This window comes from Pistacia vera, unplaced genomic scaffold (assembly GCF_008641045.1).
Source record: "Pistacia vera cultivar Batoury unplaced genomic scaffold, PisVer_v2 Contig724, whole genome shotgun sequence".
NCBI lineage: Eukaryota > Viridiplantae > Streptophyta > Magnoliopsida > Sapindales > Anacardiaceae > Pistacia > Pistacia vera.
The window spans coordinates 482,509-503,753 of NW_022196584.1; the positions used below are offsets into that span (position 1 = coordinate 482,509).

Sequence of the window (21,245 nt, forward strand, 5' to 3'; positions counted from 1 at the left end):
AGAATATTTGTTATTCTGAATTTTTTCCAACAACTAAGATGTAGGATTTTTAGGTTTTCATGTTTGAGTTATCTTTTATTTTCAGTTTCAAGTTTTTGCAGGGAAATGAGTTGGGGATAAATTGAAATTTTAATATTCCAATTAGTTACAAAGAGATTCGGAGTAGTTGATTTGAAGAGGGGTTTTGGTTTTGGTTTGGGAGAATCCCTCATCAGATAACATGAAGAAATTAGAGATTAATTACTTGTCACAAGTCGACTTGGGCTATAATAAATTTTACCATTATTATTATAGCTGAACTGTGTGTTCATGATCAATCAATCAATGATTTGTCTGTATTTTTAATCATTTTTGTCTTCTTCAACTCTCTCTTTAATTTCTTAAATAATTATCTCTAGTATTCTTTGTCTTGATTAATTATTATTGTACTCTCTTTATTTTATGTGTAAATGATTTGTTTTCATTAAATTTTTCTACTATTGCTTATAATTATCTGGAAGAACGCTTGCTCTTTATCTTTTGGCTAGAGTGGCTCAGGTACATTTGACAGTTTATATCATATATCACCTGTTTTAAGTTTCGGGAATTCAGGTTTTAATGACTCTGTATTTGTTGTTATCAGTGTGCATATAATTCTGCTAAGTCAAAGAACAAGTTTCACTCGTGGGGTTGTCACTGGAGACATGGAGACTCCTTGCTTTTTGCTCAATAACTAGGGAGAGATACTAGAGCCGCTGTTAGGGAGAGGTATTGCTATGAATACTTAAGCGAAACTTGTTCTGGAGCTGTTGTAAGGGAGAGATACTGTTGTAAATACTTAAGTTTGAGTTTTTATTGTTTTTTATCCACGGGTTAAATGGGATAAATAGCAAATTTAATTGATTTTTCTTTGTTTTTGGAAACATTTGATAGGGTAATTCGAGCTTCCTTGGTGGAAGAGCAAAAGATTGTGAAAAAAGGTTTTGAAGATCCATAAAGCAAAGGAAAAGCAAGCTTCAAAGAGCTAGAAAGTGGGATGGGGAAAGCATAACTTTTTGGATTTTAAGAAATGAATGAGAAACTGTCTTACAAGAACATCACCTGAAATGCTTCTGCATTTTTTGTATTGAATTCCCTATTTGTATTGGGGTTGAATTGACAAAATTTCTTAAATATGTATGCACTGTAATTTTGTAATCTAGATTGTTATTTTAATAAATCAGTTGCTAACACTTATTTTTATTGGGTTTAAATTTACAAATTTTTTTAAATATAAATGCTAGTTTAGTTGCAGCAAATACAAGGACAAAATAAAAATTTTGTAGCTTTCAAATTTTAAAAGTAAAATATTATTTTAATAAAAAAAAAAAAAGGAAGGGTTGATAATTTAAGATAATTTAAATCCTTATACATAATTGAGGGTATATCAGTAATTTTTAATTTAAAGGGTCGGTATATAGGTAGTTTAATTTGTTGATAGGACATAAAATAATAAAAAAAATTTAAGTCAAATAGTAAATGGTATTTTTGTCTTTACAACGTATATACGTATACTTAACGGAGTTGGCTTGTGGGTGAAAAAATGGTATTTTGAAACTTTTCGGATGGAAAAGTGTCATTAAGACAAACCTTGGTGCGAAAAAGTCGTTTACTCTTTAGAAAAATGATATTTTTTTGTTTATTAACTTTATCACTGACATCATAGGGTCCGTTTATTTTAATATTTTGGATAAGATTTTTGATATTTTTAGAGTTGGGTGAGAATAACGAGGTAAGATTCAAAATTAACAAAAACATCCTTCTAGGTTTGCTAATTTCGAAACACCCTAATATATAAAAATTTTGTAAAATGACAAAAACACCCCCACCCACAATTGCCAGATTTCAGTCACCACCCCTGGAATCTGGCATTACGATGCACGACTGGTCGGATCTGACCGTTCGTATGCCGATATAACATTTTCTGGCCAGATCTACCACGGATCTGGTCAAAAAAGGCCAGATCTAGCGTCAGCGATGGCCAAGGATATGGCCGTCGTTAACAACCAGTTATGGCCCAATCTTCGACCGTGGATCTGGCCTTTTCTGACCAGATTCACAGTGGATCTGACCAGAAAATGATAGATCAGCACACTACCAGTCATATCTAGCTGGTAGTGTATCATTATACCAGATTCCGACCACCTTCCAACGATGGTAGCTGGAATCTAACAAATGCGGGTGAATGAAGGTGTTTTTGTTAATTTTTGAACTTTTTTTTTTAGGGTGTTTAGTTAAATTAATAAACTTAAGGGATTTAAAAACAGTTTAAACATTATAATAGTATTTTGAGGATAATGAAACAAACAGGCTGTGTTTGGTTTATTATTTTGGATAGGATTTTAGGGATAGTATTGGATAGTTGGATAGGGTTATGATTACGAGAATAGGATTTGCAGGATATGTGTTTGGTAGAGTATTTTGACCTTGATATTTGTGTTGAATATTTTATTAATATAATATTTTGTTGTATTTTGTTAAAATAATGTATTATTATATATATATATATATATATATAACTTATCAAATTACATTTTAATAATACTAAATATTTTATTAGTAATTTTGTCACCCGTATATATTAAAAAACAAAAACCCATATTAATTTCAAGTACTGATCCAATTGTTTAAAAACACTACATTAATACATATATGACAAAAGTACTAATTATCAACCCTTACAATCATTATTACACGTATACTTCATTAACAACTACAACATGATCCACTGTGTGACCCACAGTGCATTCGTTATGTTATCCCGTATAATCATCATGTTGTCCGGTTGACTCGGTCCTTCTTCATTTCGGCCATATTCTGCCCCATTTTGACGATCACAATTTACTTGCTCATTACCCGTACTATTATTGGTTTGTTCGAAGATACGGTCATCCATATTGTACATTCTAATAAAATTATGAAGTACACAACATGCCATAACAATCTTTCCTTGTTTGTCCAACGGTAATTGCTCATTCCATTTAGAATACGGAACGGTCTTTTCAAAATACCGAAGGTTCTCTCGATAACATTGCGGAGTGAAGCATGTCTGTAGTTAAATAACTCTTGTGGCCTACTTCGGTTACGGCGGTTACATGCGTGTGCCAAATGGCAAATAAAAGCAAAACCCATTCCAAATACCAAATAAAACAAAAACCAAATAAAACAAAACAAAAATCCATTCAACAATCCATTAACGCAAAAAGCATTCTCTTCTACACAGATCAAACAAAAACCCATTCACCCCATTAATGCAAAAGAGCATCCTCTTCTACACAGATCAAACAAAAACCCATTTACACCATTAACGCAAAAGAGCATCCTCTTCTACACAGATCAAATAAAAACCCATTCACACCATTAACGCAAAACATCATCCCCTTCTACACAAATCAAACAAAAACCCATTCATAATCAATTCCTGTCAAACTAATAAAAAACGTAAAACAGCATCTGAGGTGGGTTTGATCTAGATGGAGGTGTGGGTTTGCGAAGGATCGGGTCACGATGGGTTCATTGTGGATAGATCGGGTCACGGTGGTTGGGTTGCGAAGGATCGGGTCACGGTGAATTCGTTGTGGATAGATCGGGTTACGGTGGTTGGGTTGCAAAGGATCAGGTCACGGTGGGTTCGTTTTGGATAGATCGGGTCACGGTGGGTTTGTGTGTGACAGGTCTATCACGGTGGGTTTGTTTGTGACAAATCGGGTTATGGTGGGTTTGTGTGTGACAGATCTGTCACGGTGGTTTTGTTTGTGACAGATCTATTTCCAGGTTCACGGTTGGGGATCTGAAGTGGGTTTGCGATGGGTTTGTGACAGAGGCATTTGCGAGTTCACGGTGGTGGGTTGACAGTAGGTTCACGTTGGGTTAGGATGTGGGTTTGTGACAGAGGGACTTGTAGGTTCACGGTGAGAAGTGAAGCACTGAAGCTGCCACTGGATACTAGAAAGTGAAATGGTGGTAATGCAAACTGGGAAGTGAAGCACTGAACCTGGTAATGGATTATCAGAAACTGAAATGGTGGTGATAGATACTGAGAAAGTGAAGCACTGAAAACAGTAATGCAAACTGAGAAGTGAAGCACGAAACTGGTAGTATACTGAGAATGAGAAAGTGAAATGGTGAAGCAGTGAAGAAAAGTGAAAAAGCAAACTATAACGGTCAAAAAAAAATTTATCAGGATAGTTGTCAGGATTGAATTATCATGACAGAGTTATGTAAATAATAAAACAAACGTTATCTGAAGAATCGGTCCAAAATATGAATAAAAATAACAAGCCATACATAGCCATAGTTATTTTGAGAATAGGATGTGAAATATTAAAACAAACGGACAGCTATTATGTTAAAAAAAAAAAAAAAAAAATTGAATTTATTTTTAGTAAAAGATAATATTATCTCTTCATATGAAAACCCCACTAAACATGCAACAAATACACGCAAAAATATATAACTCCTTTAAATCAAAAGCAAAGGATGCTAAAACTTCAAGGAGTAAATTCTCATTTCAACATATTGTGATTCTATATAAAAGTAATCTGATATTCCACCACCAAATATTAAGGAACTAATACAATCCGCAGCTTGTCTACTACAGTAAACAAGGAAGCAGAGCTTAGCTCTTCTCAGTGTTGTTCTCCAATTCTCTTCTCAGCTGGTGGGAAAAGTCATCATTTACATCATCATCATCCCAATCATCTTCCCATTGCTGACTTGTATCTTTTCCTTCTTCCTTGTCATCCCACTCTGCGGTCAATAAATCATGTCGTAATAAGTTAAAAGTAAAAGGATGACACTAACACTACAGTATAAATCACACACTAAAATAAGAGGCTTTTTTAAAAAAATAACAAATTATAGAAATATATTAACTAAAATAAAAGGATATATGCAAACTGGATTAAGAAAAATAAAAATGAGAAGGCATTCAAAATTGAAGTATGATTACATTCATACGTTGTCAGGACTCAGGAACTTTGAGTGGGACATTAAGTGGAAGTGATAAACTGTCAGCGAACATTACAAGCACCCAATTTATGCAACAATATTTTATCATCCTTGTAATATCACATAGTAAACCCATATCCTCTTGTTAAATCCTACCGGTGAAAAGGCTATACTAAAAGAAACTTGCATCTTATTTCGCCAAACAATTTGTTCACCCACATCAAATCCTTCTTCATACAAGGATACTACAACCGTTCAAACCCTATGGAGATCTTATAAAATTGCAAAACAGAAAGGTCAACTAGAGGAACTGGCAGTTGCATCCTTCTAACTGTCCCTTGTGCTACTTCTTGAGTATCAACAAGTTCCCTCAGTCTTCTAGGGTTCACATTACAATGGAAAAACACAGTACTCTAGTTTCTCATTCAGATACTAGATTAAGTTTGAACTCATTTAATTTTCAAGTAATTCAAAAACAGCTCATACTCAACACTTTAATGGGGTGTGAGCAAGTCCCTCCTCTTTAACAAAGGCTAATCTCTTGCAGCTAAACATTACAAGCAGTATCACAAAGAAGAAAAGAAGCATCCAATAGATCTATGGAGATGCTCTAGTTCAAAGAAAAATGAGGCAGAGGCGAGTTCTTGAATTGTCAAGGTTTTGGAGAAGAATTTTAGCTAAAAAAGCAAAACTTGTTTGAAGTCTACATAAGCAACACACAACATCCAAATAACATAAGATACACCACCAAACACATCCCAAGGAATGATATTGTGTTTTCCACGTAAATTAAAAATTAAAATTAAAAATTAAAATTAAAAAAAAAATAAAAAAAAAAAAGGCAACACTACTAAAGGACACCCACAAACAGCAGACAGTATAGGTTTTACATTATCATTTCATTACGTCAAGTAATAAGCAATACTAAGATACAACTATTACTACAATCCTCTCCACAACAAAATCATCCTATTAATCCCCACCCTCCCCCAGAGAGAAAAAAAAAAAAGAAACAAATGTTGCCAGTAACTCAATATATGGACTTCCTCTGGCTAGGCTCCATTAAAATCTAAATCTTTATCGGGTTACAGGATCAACCACCTAGGCTCAAGGAACTTTCCCAAGAAATTCCCCACACACTAAAATCTAAATGCAGAACTAATAAATCCCTTTTGAGAAAGCATTCCATCCAAGAACTATGATAATTTCCTAACAGAAATTCAAAATAATCACGTATCAACGCTATAACCTCTTCAGCATGTTTTGAAACTAGCCATTGGGCCTTTTATAATTTTTAAAAGGGTCACAAAAAGGCACTTAAACATTAGATAATAAAAATTTTGAGGAATTTTCAATTTCTTTTCCTATACAACTAAACAGGATAAATAACATAAATATGTTCAAGTATATTTCTTATTAACAACAGCAACTCAAGCAGATTAAATTAGCAAATAGGTAAAAATTACAGGCAAATTACATCTGATACTTGACAAAATGGTAATGAAGATATACTTAAAGCAAATAACGGGCAAACAGTAATTTTTAGAGATTAAAAAACACACCTTCATTGATCTCAAATTCTTCGAACTCGTCATCGTCTTCGAACAAATCAATTTTCAGATCTTCAGTTGCTACATTGGTTTCCTTTTCCATTGTTCAAGCTAAAAAACCCTAAAATAAACAATAAATTAGCTTCTCCTTTAATTATTTCATTAAACAAAATAAAAAAAAACAATTCAACTGAAAATTACCAAAATTGAAAGAGGAAATTTCAAAATTACCAAAACGGAAGAGACACAGACTCACAGAATTGCAAATTCACAGAGAATCAGAGCGGTTTCTTGTTCTTCAGAACAACCGAGATTCGATGACTCAGTTCTAATTTATAGTGACTTCTTCGGAGCTGGCATGGCCCTAGTGGCCCGTTCAGCCTGGCAAAAACTAAGTTGGGCCGTGGTAATGTTAGTCCAGATCCACCGGCCCATTTATAATTTTCTTTGGTTTTTCTTTCATAATAACATAATCAAGTTATACGTGTCGTTATCACTTAACTTACCACATAACCTAGAAGAACAAACAATTGTAGTTGTGAAATCATCGCCAAATGTTGGTTCTTCACGTGTTGCAATGAGAAGACACCACGTGGCCTGACATTTCTATATTTACATTGTTCAACTGCATCTTCAAATCTGCTTTACTCGAGTAATGACAATGGCAGGCACATACAAGACGAAGAACAGCCAAAAATAGAGAATAATTTAAGCCTCTTTACAATGAAGATGCCTTCAACATCTACTTCGATTCTTCTTCAGTAGCACCAGTTATGAATTGTAATCATATTATTTCAAGCATAATTCATCACAAACGATAGTTAAATTTATCAGAAAATAATATTACATATACAAACTGATAAAAGTATAGCTAAATTGTGTATTGAAACAGAATTTATGACCCTGATTGTAGTTGTCATTCATCATAATTCATTGCTAATATATTCTTATTAAGCACAAGTTACTATCATTTAACTGTCATTCTTCAGACTAATTTATCTTCACTGACTCATAAGCATAGAATAAATCAACAGTGAAAAAGGTGAATCATATGTTAATAAAAATGAAGCTGCTTAGGCCGGCAAAACGCTTTTGTTAATCAGATTTTATAATATAATTAAGTGATGCAAGAGAATGAGGAAGTGTGATTTGCAATCATAATAAACAAAATCCTCCAATCATTTACTTCCCTGTTCCCATTGAGTTTGGAACAAACGATCCAACCTTATAATACAAACAATTTCGTTTCATAATTTTCTCAGGAGCCTGTCTGTATGTGTCTAAAACTAGCTTGATAGTGCAACAACCCTCTTTATCTCTTCTGGGTCAATCTCATGAAGTTAAATGGATCAGAAGAGTAAAGCCAATCCCTTCTGCGTATCTGGATTTGTTTGAATAAAACTAGGCTCTAAGGGGGAAATCATGTTGTATTCTCTCGATACAACTATGCCTAAGAGACCTAATCTGCTCTTTGTTATGTGTATCTTCATCATGATCATCGCTGTCGAGAAATCTGCAGTTTCTCAAAGTTTTACAATAGACTGCAGCCTTCATTTTGAGCCTTCGGATTCAGATAATACAGTTTGTGAAGGGGGAGATTGGGGTGGATTTCTGCAGAAAAACTGCTGTGGTTCATCATTCCAGAGATACCTCAATGCATTGGGGCTGCGCGCGAATCAAACCGGACAGATATTCTTGAATTCCAGTGAGCAGAATAGTTGTCTGACTTCAATGAAGGCATTTGAAGCAGATGTTTTCAGTTGTGGGATTGAGAAGCTAACAAGTGGTGCTGGTGGCTGTTCTGACTATTCTGTTGGTGATGTTATTCACCATCTGGGAAATGAACTGAAAAGTTTCAGTGAACATTGTAACTTTCCAAGTTATGGTGAAGAGTGGAATCAAACATGTAGCTCCTGTGTGAGAAGTTGGGGAGCGATAAGAGGAGTACATTCGACATCCTCAGATCCCGTGTTGTTGGAGAATGAAGCTGATACCTGCAGGTTTGCAGTGATGTTATCATTAACAAGTAGTAGAATTGAAGATAAGAATCATGTCCAAAATCTTTACAAATGCCTTGCTGAGCAAGATAGCTTCTCCCGTAAGTATCTTTATAGACCTCACTCATAACTCATGGATTTCATTAAAATATTTTTCCAGTAAGGATCAATTCTAGATTCTCACTTTGTTCTGCAGAGAATCAAGCATCAGAGAGTAAAAGGAAGAAGAAACTTGACACAGGTGATTCATTATCTATTTTCAAAAATAGAAACTATAAACTTTGATGGTGTGTTCTCCATTCTCTTTAACATCAAGAATTTACATGAAAACAGGTATTTGGATTGTGATCGGAGGGATCTTTGCCGCCATAATTGTTACCGCCGCATTCATTTTCTTCAAAAGATTCTACAAATCAAAGCCAACATCCAAAAGACCTGGTATGCATAGCCTTTTTTAGCAACTATAGAAGGCATTACTATAATTCATAAGTACAAAAACATACTGATTCTGTTGTTTTCATTTAGCCTCATTCAAGGACGTTCAACTGAAGGATCCTGGTTGTCCAAAATTTCCAATCAAGGAGGTGTATTCTGCTACACAGAATCTAAATGACATAAATCTCATTGGTGAAGGAACTGCTGGTTAGTATAAATGGATATATATCCAATCAAAATTTAAGTTTCCCAGGTTTCTTCCAGATGGTTTGATCTGTTATTTTGTTCTTGCATCAGGAAAGGTTTATAAAGGCGTGTTGTTAACTAACCGGCATGTTGCTATTAAGCATATTATCAATGATGGAAATGTGGAGACTTTTGTCAGAGAAGTTGCAAGCTTATCTCATGTTAGACACCCGAATCTTGTCGCTTTGCTTGGCTATTGCTTAACTGTAGATGAGGGTTTTCTCATTTATGAACTATGTCCCAATGGCAGTCTCTCCAAATGGCTTTTTGGTATTCCTCTATCTTGATTATAAATTTCTTATATATACACATTTTATATGTGTATAGGCTGATGAAAGTGATTCATAACAGGGAAGGATAAGATACTATCCTGGATCCAAAGGCTTGAGATTGCGATTGATAGTGCTCGAGGTCTTTGGTTTCTCCACACTTATTCAGAAGGCTGCATTGTTCATCGCGATATCAAGGTTAATTATCTCTAATCAAAATCAATTTTCTGCACTGTTCATTGGTAATGATATTACATATCCTTGATGAGTGTAAAAATTCTAAATGAATCAACTGAATTTCGGTCCCTCTTGCAGCCAACAAACATTCTCCTTGGTCCAAATTTTGAAGCCAAGCTTTCAGACTTTGGCTTGTCTAAGGTCATTGACCTGGGAAAATCCCAAGTGAGCTCTGAAGTAAGAGGAACTTTTGGTTATGTTGATCCTGAGTACCAAAGCAACTGCCAAGTGAATTCATCAGGCGATGTTTACAGATTTGGAATAGTACTTTTGCAGATTCTCTCAGGGAAGAAAGTCATTAATATGAACTTGAAGAGACCAATGCCTTTAAATAAAGTGGTAAGAAACCATGAGGCATGCCTCACTCAATTTCGTATTTTCGGATCTATTTTTTCTACTGTAACTGGTTCTTCTTAATTTCCAGGCAAAAGTCCTGACAAGAGGTGGCAGTATAATAGAATTTGCTGATCCTAAACTTAATGGGGAGTACTCAGCAGAAGCTTTCGATGTCACGCTTCGATTGGCTCTGTCATGCACAGCTCTTAAACAACAACGACCATCCATGGAGCAAGTTGTTTTAACATTAGAGAAGGCCCTGGACATAACAACAACAGCTAAAGTTTCTACTCCTGAAACTTCAACTGACCAATTTTACACTCCGTGAGAGACAAGTTTTAAAGTCTCAGATTTAGTGCCTTATTCATTGTAGTAATAATTCTCATAACAGAATGCAAAATGGAACAATAATTTTCTCCATTTATGATGGAATTGGTTATAGTTTCTTTCCTTTTGTAACAAAAACATTAAAGAAACTTATTTCTCTCTTTTTATTTGTTAAATATGAATTCATATCGACAAATCCTGTCACAAATTACATTGGATCCCTTCCTCTTCCAAGATTTGTGCGCAGGATTAATCCTATATCTGTTGTTTCACTGCAAAAAATTTAATCAATTAATAAGTTAACCTTTCAGACAGTTTTGAGGTTATAAAGTTAAAATGTCATTATTAATTAACTCTAAATTACGAGTAACAGATACAGAAATGCCATTAAATAAAATCTCTATCTATTCTTTCACTTTTCATAGATCTTGTACTAACTAAACATCCCCTTGGTCTACAGAGAAATCAGGCTCATCTGGCTTAAACATCTTGGGCATCTTTAAGCTACTAGAAGCAGCATCGACCCCTGGAACTGAACCTTTCTGCTGAGTTGCTGCATTCCGGACATTGCTTGCACTTTGAGCTGCGGCATTCCCACCAGTACTTCCATGAACATACTCATGATTTCCATCGGCTACTTCCTCCATGTAATAGCTATCTTGGTCAGGAATTTGCTTGTAGTAGAAGCTACCCTCTCGTCGAATCAATTCCTTTGTCATCTTCCTCTTCCTAAACCTTCTCCAAGCAGATTGTATGAAGCATGCAGCCCATGTTCTCCATTGGTGAGAGTAGTATCTAAAGGCATGCTGGAGCCTCTTGCTGTGGAGCTTCTTGAACTGATGTGCAACAAATTTGAGGTCTTCAGCTTGAAGGGCGAAAGCTTCAACTTCACAAAGGGCTCTCACCGTCCGAGTTGAAGAAGGAAAGTTGAGTGTAGAGGAGGGCATTAAGGCCCATGTTAGCAGCTCTTCACCACAGAAATCACCAGGTCTAAGAGTGATGGAGTTGAAGAAGCCAGACCTTCCTCCATTAGTTGTAGAGCTCTCCAGTTTTCCTCTTATTATAAAAAGCATCTCATTGACTGGATCACCCTCTCGAACAATGTATGTATCTTGAATACTCAAAGATGAGATGAGACGCTGGCATATTGCATCAAGAAGCTGGTCATCCATTTGGGCAAAAAATGGAACCTGAGCAATGAAAGAATAAGAATTTTGGTAGCTAAAAATATATTGTATGAAAATCAAAAGAATTCAAAATGGTTCATTACATGTTTTAGTCCTAATGAAGAAGAAAGACTTACACGGCGAACAAGAGCAATGCATAAGTGGCGCTGAATTTCTCGACGGAGGTCCAGAGGCAATGAACGCAGTATAGATTCTTCGTTGACTCCTCTTGTAGCTTGCCATTTGTACTGAACAAATTGGCGAACACGTTCTCGCAAATCTTCAGGCAATTGACGGTGCTTCATCCACTCCTCCGTATCTCTTCGCTTAACTCTCCATTCTTCAAATCTTACAGTCATAGATTGCAAATATTTCTTCAAGAAGGAAAAAGAAACAACAAAGCTTTCTCAATACATCATACATACAACTACATATTGCAATGCCTGAGATAACTACTTGGCATGATAGTTTTATCAAGTGTTAATTAGTAAAAAAAAATCCTCCTGTTTAACCACTGAAAACTTGTTGATTTGCTGAAAAAATGGTAGTGGACGATACCTGCATATTGCCAATCAACAGTGCTGAAAAAAATGAACCAGATATACAGATAAGAATGGCAAATATATTCTCGCCAATATATACGCTTGTATCGAATTCTTGCGCATAAGAACTGCAAAGAAAAACTAAAGGATTTTATAAGCATGAACTCTCTATTGAATTACACGGGCAAATTAACACATAATTAAACTCAACTTAAAAATACATATTCGCTTAAATGTGATATTAGAAGTCATATGAAAGTGGTGATTATATGATGTAATTAGTTAAATAGACAAAAGAGATTTGTCCTACCTTAAACTTCTTAAACCCCACCAAAGACAATATAATATCCTCCTAATGATTGATGGTTCGGAAGCAACAGAATCGGTGAAAGCATCTCCAAATATTCCAAACTTAAAGTTTTCAGCATCATCACCCTCATGATCTGCATTGCATTTTTTTATAACATTGGTGACAAGCACCCAGTTCAGCCGTTCAGGTGACTTCGAATAACTGCAATCCAGAAAATCGAGATTGCATAGAACTCTTTTCTCGTTCTCTGTCTCACACTCTTCTCTCCAGCATTCGAATTGCCGCCCTATGGACAATAGGTACCACGTTGCTCCAACTACCTGCACCAACAGTCAAATTCAGTTTTTGAAACTAGAAGGAGAGTATATATATGTATAATTAATTCTCTAGTCGGACGACCTGATAGATGAAAGAAAAAAAAGCAGAGGGGTGACCTGATTCTTACATGACTGGCAAGCAAGAAAAGAAGGAGATTGTAGGCAGCTCCAGACCAAGCAGTCTTAGCAACAACTCCTGTAGTTTTGATAATTCTTTGGTTTAAAGGGAAGATAACAAATAGTCTGGGAATATATTGCGCTAGAACAATGAGAGCCAGAGTGGAGTTGTCATTAGATTTGGTTTTTATCGCGGGAATTACATACCAGATCACAAGCTGCAAACCACAAATTTACAAAAGCCTCAGCTTCAACACTTACAGATAAAAAATTTCTCAACTCAAATCAAAATGTTGCCTAGAAATCAAGAAAATGCTGGATATAAGAAAGAAAGACCGAACCTGAGGCAAAGGAAGCGCAGCGGCAAGATCAATAATAAAATCAGACCTGAAATACCTCATAGAAATCTCATAGGGATCCATAACCAACTCTCCCCTCCCAAAAACTCTGGAACTGGGTGACACAAAAGCGGTCCTAAACTTCATAAAAATATGAAGCGTATAAAAAAGATCAGCAACAGAGCGAAAGAAGGTTATATAAAAACCCGAGTCAGTGTCTCTTTCTAAACAGCCATCACGCCTAGCCGTGGGTAGATAAAAGTACAGCGGGTCAATGAAGAGAGCGATGATACATGAGGCAAGGAAGACGTAATTCCAGCGTGAGACAAAATCCGAGTCAGGGTCGAGTATTTTGCAGTGCCAATAGAGGAATTTAACAGTGGGGACGGCCGCAGGATTGGTGGTGGTGAGAGTTGATATATTTTTAGAAGAAGGAAGGTTTTTGTGGTGGAAGGGGCGGAAAAGGAAGGAAGAGGAGGTGATGGAGGTGGAAGAGGGGAGTAATGGAAGGCTGCTTTTTTTCTTATCCATCATCTTCTTCTTCCATGGCGGCGGATTCCCGAGGTTATCGGATTCCGCTGCAAGGAGATACGGTGAAACAAACTTATCTAGACGAGATTTTCTGCCTTCGGAAATGAAAGAGATGACAAAACAGCGTTGTGAATTCTGAGTATGGAAAGAAAGAGAGACACAGTGCGGACGGAAATGAAGTTAGTTAAGAAAGAAAAGAGAATTTCGCGGGAAACCGAAGAGAAACCTTAAAAATCGGAAGGGGAAGGACAAAATGAGAATGTAAAAATTTCACTCAAATTCGTTTCATCTAGCTGGCGGGCAGCCACCACAAATGGAGAGAAATTGTCGTAAACAACAGAAATTTTGAAAAGCAAATTATTGTATAATTTAATACTACATAATCACCTTCAAAAGCCGAATGTTAGAATGGGTTAGATATGTAATAATCATTTTTAATCTTTTTTATCAACACTAATTTCCAAAGAGCAAAAGACATATTCCCACCTAAGGGTTAGTGAAATGACAATTTTCGTTTCATATATTCCAGATTATCGACTTTAAATTAACATTATTAGTGAATATGGAGATGCAAAAAGTGTTATTACCAAACTGTCATCTCATCTTCTATTCTTTACCCTCCCATTTTCACGATTGTCAGCCAAAGCCAAATTTGCCATTTTTGGCTCGGTGACCCCCTTTTTCATCACCATCTTCCTCCTCTTGGCTTCTCTACAAAACCCTTCCCACCACACACTTGTTTAGCTCTCATTGTGCTTCATCGTCCTCCCACTGGTCCGATTGGCATGCCTTTAGCTATTTCAGTCGATTATATCACTAGAAATTCCTCTTGTCACTGCCAATCACACCACCGGCTTACCCTTTAAAACCCCTTTCATTCTCAACCTCCATTAGCCACCATTCGCCACCTCCAAATCCTTAGGGTTTTCTGTTGAATGATGAATTGGTTTTGCAATTTATAAAATTAGTCTTAATCGAGCTGATTAGTGTGTGTTGCGTTGTCCTGATTTGTGTGTGTGTGTGTGTGTGGGTTTTGTTGTGAGGTGGCAATTGATTTAGCCATGTGGAAGTCAAAGTTTAATTGGGCAGTCAAAGTCATTTTTGCTAAGCTAAGGGGCAGTTCTGTCAAAACTAGTTTTCATAAACCTAATTCAAATTAGGTTTTGCCCATTTTTCATTTCTCTCGAGTTTTCTCTCTTGGTTAACAGAGAGAAAAGTTTGTTACGAAATGTTGATGCGCTGGAGTTTCCAAGAGCGTTGATGGAATCAACGGTAGTGGTAGGTCTTAGCGGATTGTTTTCTGTTTCCTCTTCTGTATAAATCTATTCTAATGATTGGTTATTTGGTGTGTGGTGTATGAGAGGTGTTGAGATCTGGGTTTACAGAGGGGTGTGTGCACTGTGTAAAGGGTGAGCGTATCTCTGTAAGATTCTTTTATTCTCATAGTGAAATTGTTTATTACCCTGGAGAGGGATGTAGGTAATATAAGATTACCGAACCACTATAAATCTCTGTCCTTCATTTCATTTATCTGCTGCATATATGTGGATTTTATTGCTGTTATATGTTGGATTTATTCTGCTGTTGAATGTTGGTTTTCTGCTTTTTGGTTTGCGATTTGGTTCTCTAAGTTTTAACAAGTGGTATTAGAGTTAGGTTATCATTCTAGCACCTAGTTTTTTTTTTAGGTTAAGAGATCTTTTGTGAATCTGAAGCATCTGGCTTAGATCTGGGTTCCTTTTTTTTAAACACGCTGCAAGTAAGGGTTTGTTTAAGTCTTGGGTAAATTGGGGTTTTTTTACTCTAGGAGTCTGTGAAGGGTAGAAACAGGAAAATGTCTAAGTTTGAGGTGGAGAAATTCACAGGGGATAATGATTACGGATTGTGGAAGATGAAAATAAGGGCTATCTTAATTAAGGATGGTTTGGCTGATACTTTAGAAGGTGAGGATAGTTTACCAGACTCCTTGTCTGAGAAGGAGAAGAAAAACCTATTAGATAAAGCCTACAGTCCTTAATTCTAGGTTTAGGGGATAAGGTCTTAAGGGAAGTTAAGAAAATGGAATCACCAGTTGAAATTAGGAAAAACTAGACTCTTTATACCTGTCAAAGTCCTTCCTAATAGGTTAGTTTTAAAACAGAAGCTGTTCAGTTTTAAAATGGATGAAAACAAAATATTAGGGGACAATATGAATGACTTTGAAACTGGTACAGGACTAGAAGGGCTTAGTGTTAAGGTTGAGGATGAAGATCAAGCATAATCCTAATTAACTCACTTCCAAAAATTTTCTCTAACTTTGTGGACACCTTAAGTATGGCAGGCAAACCCTTAAACTAGATGAAGTAGTGGTAGCAATTATGCTAAGGATGCTGAATTTAAAAAGGAAGGTAAACTAGATGGTGAGGGGTTTTATGTAAGAGGAAGACCTGATAGGAAAGGCACAAGAAGGGAATTTCAGGGGTAGATCAAAGTTTAAGTCTAAGTTCACTAGGAAATGTTTCACTGTCATAAGGAATGTCATTTTAAGAGGGACTGTCCAATAGGAAGAAAAAGTCAAGGGAAAAGGATGCTAGTGGAAGTGTAGATATAGCTTCTGATGGTTATGAGAGTTCTGATGTGTTAGTTGTTTCTGAAAATGAAACTGATGTGAATGGATACTTGATTCTGGCTGTTCATCCACATGACCCAAACAAGAGTTTTCTGTCAAACTTTAAGAAACTAGAGTCTGGAAAGGTGTTGATGGAAATAATGCAGCTTGTAGAGTCTTAGGAATATGAGATGTAAGGCTGAATTTGCATGATGGAAGCTCAAAATGGCTCACTAATGTAGATACATACCAGAGCTAAAAAGAAACTTAGTTTCTCTAGGAAGTCTAGATTAATTGGCTATTGTTATAAAGCTCAAGGTGGAGTTCTTAAAGTAACTAAAGGGTCCTTAGTTGTAATGAAGGGTGAGATGAGGAATGGGCTGTATATTCTAAATGGTTCAACCATCACTGGAACAGCAGCAGTATCCTTATCTTAGAAGTCTATAAGACCACTTTATGGATAGGAGATTATGGCACATTAGTGAAAAAGGTTTAGTTGAGTTGGGTAGCAAAAGGTTCTGGAGGAGATAAATAGAGAAGCTGGTTTTCTGTGATCACTGCATTTATGGGAAGAATAGAATCAGATTTAGTGGGGGAAACCACTGTTCTAAGTCTATTTGACTATATCCATTCAGATGTTTGGGGACCTACTAAATATCCATCCTTGGGAGGTTGTAGATATTTATCAACATAATAGATGACTATCTAGGAGGGTTGGGTTTATTTCTTGAAAACTAAGGAGAGGCTTTTAGAAATTCAAGATTGGAAAGTCATTATTGAAAACACAAACTGGAAGAAAATTAGGAAAGTTAGAACTAATAATGGTTTAGAATTCATAAATGAAGATTTTGATAATCGTGTAGGGAAAGTGGAATTCTGGACATAGGACTGTAAGGCACACACCCAGCAGAATGGTTTTGCAGAAAGGATGAATAGGACCATTCTAGAAAAGGTTAGAAGCCTATTATCCTGTTCTAAGTTACCCACCAAGTTTTGGGCAGAGGCTGCCCACGGCTGTTTACCTAATTAACAGAATACCCTCATCTATTAGTTTAAAAACACCCATGGAAAAATGGTCTGGGCATCCTGCAAGCTATAGTAACCTTAGGGTTTTGGCTGCACTGTTTTTGTTCATGAAAAAACTGATAAGTTACAACCAAGGGCTATTAGTTGCATTTTCTTAGGATATCCTGAGGGCATTAAAGGTTATAAATGTTGGGATATTGGAGGGAAAAATGTATCATTAGTAGAGATGTCAGATTTAATGAAGATGAGTTGGGTATTTGGGTCAAAGAGAGTAACAATGCAGATGGACAGAGGTCTTAAATCTGGATAGGTGGAGATTTTTCAAGTCTGAACAATCTGTTTCAGACACTGTTTCAGATTCCCATACCCAGGAGGAAGAATCTAGCTTAGGAGAAAATGGTGATAAGTGATGATGGACATGACCTGCAAAATTATCAACTAGCTAGAGACAGGGAAAGAAGGGATAGACCCACTAGGAGGTACTCACATGCTGACATGGTAGCATTTGCTCTTCAAATTGCTAAAGAGATTGATGATGAGCCAGGACTGTTAAGGAAGCCATGATTAGTAAAGATTCCAGAGGATGGAAAACTTGCCATGCAGGAAGAATAGAGGCTTTAATCAAAATCAGACCTGAATTCTTGTTAACAAACCTGAAGGCAGTAGGGTGGTTAAGCGTAAATGGGTTTTCAAAGGAAAGAGGGTTATACCAGGGGTAGAAGCACCTAGGTTTAAAGCTAGGTTGGTAGCCAAAGGTTCACACAGGTTGAAGAGGAGTTGATTATAATGAATTTTCTCACCAGTTGTGAGACATACCACTATCAGAATTCTTTTAGCCTTAGTGCTCAGTTTGATTTAGAATTGGAACAATAGACATCAAAACTGCTTTCTTGAATGGTGATTTAGAAGAAAGAATTCAATGGAGCAGCCTGAATTGTTTGAAAAGGGGTCTACAAACCGGTTTGTTTGTTGAAAAAATCACTGTAGGATTAAAGCAGTCACTAGGCAGTGGTATAGAAAATTTGACTGGTTTATGGTGAATGCTGGATTTATTCAAAGTAGCTTTGATGGTTGCTTTTATTTTAAGTGTTTGATAGTGAGGTGCTACATTTATTGGCTTTGTATGTAGATGATATGCTTGTGCTTGTAAAGATCTTTCTGAAATTGGTAGGTTTAAGGAGAGAGGAGTAGACAATTTGAAATGAAGACTTAGGGCAAGCTAAAAAAATCTGGAATGAATATTGAAAGGGATAGAAAAATTGGAAAATTGATTTGTCACAAAAGGAATATGCTGGAAAAGTTATCAGAAAGTTTAATATGAGTAATTCCAAACCTGTCAAAAACCTACGACAGCACTTAAACTCAGTTCAGTTCAATGCCCAGAAACAGAAGAAGAAAGGAAGGAATGAACTGCATTCCGTATGCAAATGCAATAGGGAGTTGATGTATTTGATGGTGTGTACCAGACCTAATTGCCTTTGCCGTTAGTTCTATAAGGTAGGTTTATGAGTAATCTGGGAAGAATCATTGGGAAGCTGTAAAATGGGTGCTTAGGTATGTGAGGGGTACAATGACTACTGGAATGTTTATAGTAGGGAGCAAAATCAAGTAGGGAGCAAAATCAGGAAATATCATTGTAGGATATGTGGATGCTGATTATGCAGGAAATGTAGACAATAAGAAATACATGACTGGTTTCTGTTTTCTTTTGGAATAATGGTTTCGGAAAGCTAATCTGCAGGCAATTGTACTTTGTCAACTACGGAAGCAGGAACGTTGCCATTACAGAGGCTGTTAAAGAAGCAATGTGGCTCAAAGGAATGCTTGAAGAAATGGGTTTGAATCAGCAGCAGGTTCCAATCAAGAGTGACAGCCAAAGTGCAATTTTCTATGTAAAAATCAAGTGCTTCATGAGAGATCAAAACACATTGATGTCAGGCTACATTTTATAAGGAATTTGATTGAAGATAAAGCCATCAAGGTGGAGAAAGTTCCTGGTTGTGAAAACCCAGCAGACATGTTCACCAAGTCTGTTGTCTGGACAAGTTAAGGCTCTTTAAGAGCTCTTTCACATTGAAGAAAAGTAGAAGGAAATTCAGGGCAGTAAGTGAGGGCAATGATCAAGTGCCAAGGTGGAGATTTGTTGTGAGGTGGCAATTGATTTATGCGCATGTGGAAGTCAAAGTTTAATGGGCAGTCAAAGTTATTTTTGCTAAAGTAAGGGGCAGTTCTGTCAAACTAGTTTTCATTAAACCTAATTAAATTAGGTTTTGCTCATTTTCATTCTCTCGAGTTTCTCTCTTGGTTACAGAGAGAGAAAGTTGTGTTACGAAATGTTGGATCCGCTGGAGTTTCGAAGAGCGTTGATGGAATCAACGGTAGTGGTAGGTCTTAGCTGGATTGTTTTTCTGTTTTCCTCTTCTATAAATCTATTCTAATGCTTGGTTATTTGGTGTGTGGTGTATGAGAGGTGTTGAGATCTGGGTTTAAGAGGGGGGTGTGCACTGTGTAAAGGGTGAGCGTATCTCTGTAAGATTCTCTTATTCATTGTGAAAATCTGCTTATTGCCCTGGAGAATGGATGTAGGTAATCATAAGATTACGAACCACATAAATCTTTGTCCCCTTTACATTTCATTTTTATTGTGCATATATGTGGATTATTGCTGCTTATATGTTGGTTATCTGCTGTTGAATGTTGGTTTTCTTGCTTTTGGTTTTGCGGTTTGGTCTCTTAAGTTTTAACATGTTTTTTTTTTTTTTTTTTTTTTTTTTTTTTTTTTTTTTGCCACCAGGTATCCAATTGCATCATTACTGCATTTTCAAAAGTTGGCATACCAACTGTTCAAAGAAAGATCCCAATGAACTACCCCTACTTGTGCTTGCACACACGCCCAACCTGCTCGCCCAACACCAATGCGCAAGCACCCGAGCGTCGACCGTGTGCCTGGCTACAATTTGTTGGTCGTTGCTAGTTAGGGTTTCGTTGTTTAAGGGTGGTGGTCGACGATAGGTGAGTGTTTGGGGTGGGGGGGTGGAGTTGAACTGGAGGTTAATAGGAAGATGATAGTGGCATTAAAGCGGTTCAATGGTGCTGGAATTAGGCTAGATTCGTCGGAAAAGGGCTGGTGACGGCGCTGGCAATGGTGGTGAGTTGAGAGAGGGTGAATGAGATCTAGGATTTACAATTTACCTTTTAATCGTTATATTGAACAATTAAATGTTAATTTAAAGGTGAAAATCTAGAATTTATGAAACCAAGGGTGGGAACTTGCTATTTTGCTAATCCAATAAAGCTATGGACATCGAGGTTTTTGCATCGAAAATGTGTATCGGCCTACATGTCCCCCTGACTCACACCAGCAATTCAGACGCGAAATATTTTTCTAGTGAACGGTCGTCCATGAAATATGGACGGCCGTTCACTTACATAGACTCCCGTCCATATTATATGGACGGGGGTCCATTTACTACGGACGGGCATCCCCATTTAAAGGACGCCTGTCCATCAGTAAAATAGAATAAAATTTTTTTATAAAAATTAAGGACGGTCGTTCATAAGTTGTGGACTGCCGTCCCTTCATTTTGGACGGGTACCCGCAAATACGAGACGCTCATCCATTAAGTTCGGACGAGCGTCCGTAATGAATGGACGCCAGTCCAAACTTAATTTGGTTTAAAAAATAAAATAAAAAATTTGGACGCCCGTCCATAATTGTGGACGGGAGTTCCTTAAGTTTGGATGGGCGTCCGTAACCAAATGGACGCCGGTCCCTTATTGTGGTTTTAAAAAAACAAAATAAAAGAACTTGGAAGTGTAGAAGGACGTCTGTAACTAATGGACGCCCGTCCATTATGTATGGATGGCAGTCCACACTTAAGGGACGACCGTCCCTTATGTAAACAGCAAATGGACAAATCTTGACTACTTGATCCGACATCATTCT

General features: G+C 36.7%; 3 protein-coding genes across 5 annotated transcripts; 1 reads left to right on the forward strand and 2 right to left on the reverse strand.

Annotated features, from left to right (window-relative positions):
• Positions 1-4,469: 4,469 nt before the first annotated feature.
• On the reverse strand, positions 4,470-6,865 carry LOC116114882 (protein DELETION OF SUV3 SUPPRESSOR 1(I)-like). Of its 3 annotated transcripts, none has more exons than XM_031401018.1 (3): positions 6,750-6,865; positions 6,531-6,639; positions 4,470-4,767 (listed from the first exon to the last, which is right to left on the reverse strand). In XM_031401018.1, exons 2-3 carry the CDS (start codon positions 6,619-6,621, stop codon positions 4,637-4,639), a joined length of 222 nt encoding a protein of 73 aa, XP_031256878.1. In that variant the 5' UTR covers positions 6,622-6,639; positions 6,750-6,865; the 3' UTR covers positions 4,470-4,636. The 3 variants fall into 3 exon arrangements, with proteins under 3 accessions (XP_031256878.1, XP_031256879.1, XP_031256880.1); XM_031401019.1 differs by having other exon boundaries at positions 6,775-6,835; XM_031401020.1 differs by having other exon boundaries at positions 6,531-6,629; positions 6,750-6,835.
• Positions 6,866-7,876: 1,011 nt separating this feature from the next.
• Positions 7,877-10,438, forward strand: LOC116114892 (probable LRR receptor-like serine/threonine-protein kinase MEE39). Its single transcript, XM_031401026.1, has 8 exons — positions 7,877-8,616; positions 8,712-8,756; positions 8,849-8,953; positions 9,041-9,157; positions 9,248-9,466; positions 9,548-9,663; positions 9,781-10,041; positions 10,127-10,438. The coding sequence occupies exons 1-8, from the start codon at positions 7,941-7,943 to the stop codon at positions 10,364-10,366; spliced, it is 1,779 nt and encodes a 592-aa protein (XP_031256886.1). The 5' UTR covers positions 7,877-7,940; the 3' UTR covers positions 10,367-10,438.
• Positions 10,439-10,802: 364 nt separating this feature from the next.
• Positions 10,803-13,686, reverse strand: LOC116114875 (cyclic nucleotide-gated ion channel 18-like). Its single transcript, XM_031401012.1, has 6 exons — positions 13,159-13,686; positions 12,829-13,035; positions 12,384-12,703; positions 12,090-12,201; positions 11,669-11,905; positions 10,803-11,555 (listed from the first exon to the last, which is right to left on the reverse strand). Exons 1-6 carry the CDS (start codon positions 13,684-13,686, stop codon positions 10,803-10,805), a joined length of 2,157 nt encoding a protein of 718 aa, XP_031256872.1.
• Positions 13,687-21,245: the final 7,559 nt, after the last annotated feature.

Excerpts from the sequence above, each read along its gene's own strand:
- LOC116114892 (XM_031401026.1), top strand. The coding sequence starts at position 7,941 with ATGTTGTATTCTCTCGATACAACTATGCCTAAGAGACCTAATCTGCTC. Across the intron at positions 8,757-8,848 it reads GAAGAAGAAACTTGACACAG|GTATTTGGATTGTGATCGGA; the intron begins GTGATTCATTAT and ends ACATGAAAACAG. Across the intron at positions 8,954-9,040 it reads GCCAACATCCAAAAGACCTG|CCTCATTCAAGGACGTTCAA; the intron begins GTATGCATAGCC and ends GTTTTCATTTAG.
- LOC116114875 (XM_031401012.1), bottom strand. The coding sequence starts at position 13,686 with ATGGATAAGAAAAAAAGCAGCCTTCCATTACTCCCCTCTTCCACCTCC. Across the intron at positions 13,036-13,158 it reads CTGCGCTTCCTTTGCCTCAG|CTTGTGATCTGGTATGTAAT; the intron begins GTTCGGTCTTTC and ends TGTGGTTTGCAG. Across the intron at positions 11,556-11,668 it reads GCATTGCTCTTGTTCGCCGT|GTTCCATTTTTTGCCCAAAT; the intron begins GTAAGTCTTTCT and ends TTCATTGCTCAG.
- LOC116114882 (XM_031401018.1), bottom strand. The coding sequence starts at position 6,621 with ATGGAAAAGGAAACCAATGTAGCAACTGAAGATCTGAAAATTGATTTG. Across the intron at positions 4,768-6,530 it reads AGAATTTGAGATCAATGAAG|AGTGGGATGACAAGGAAGAA; the intron begins GTGTGTTTTTTA and ends TATTGACCGCAG.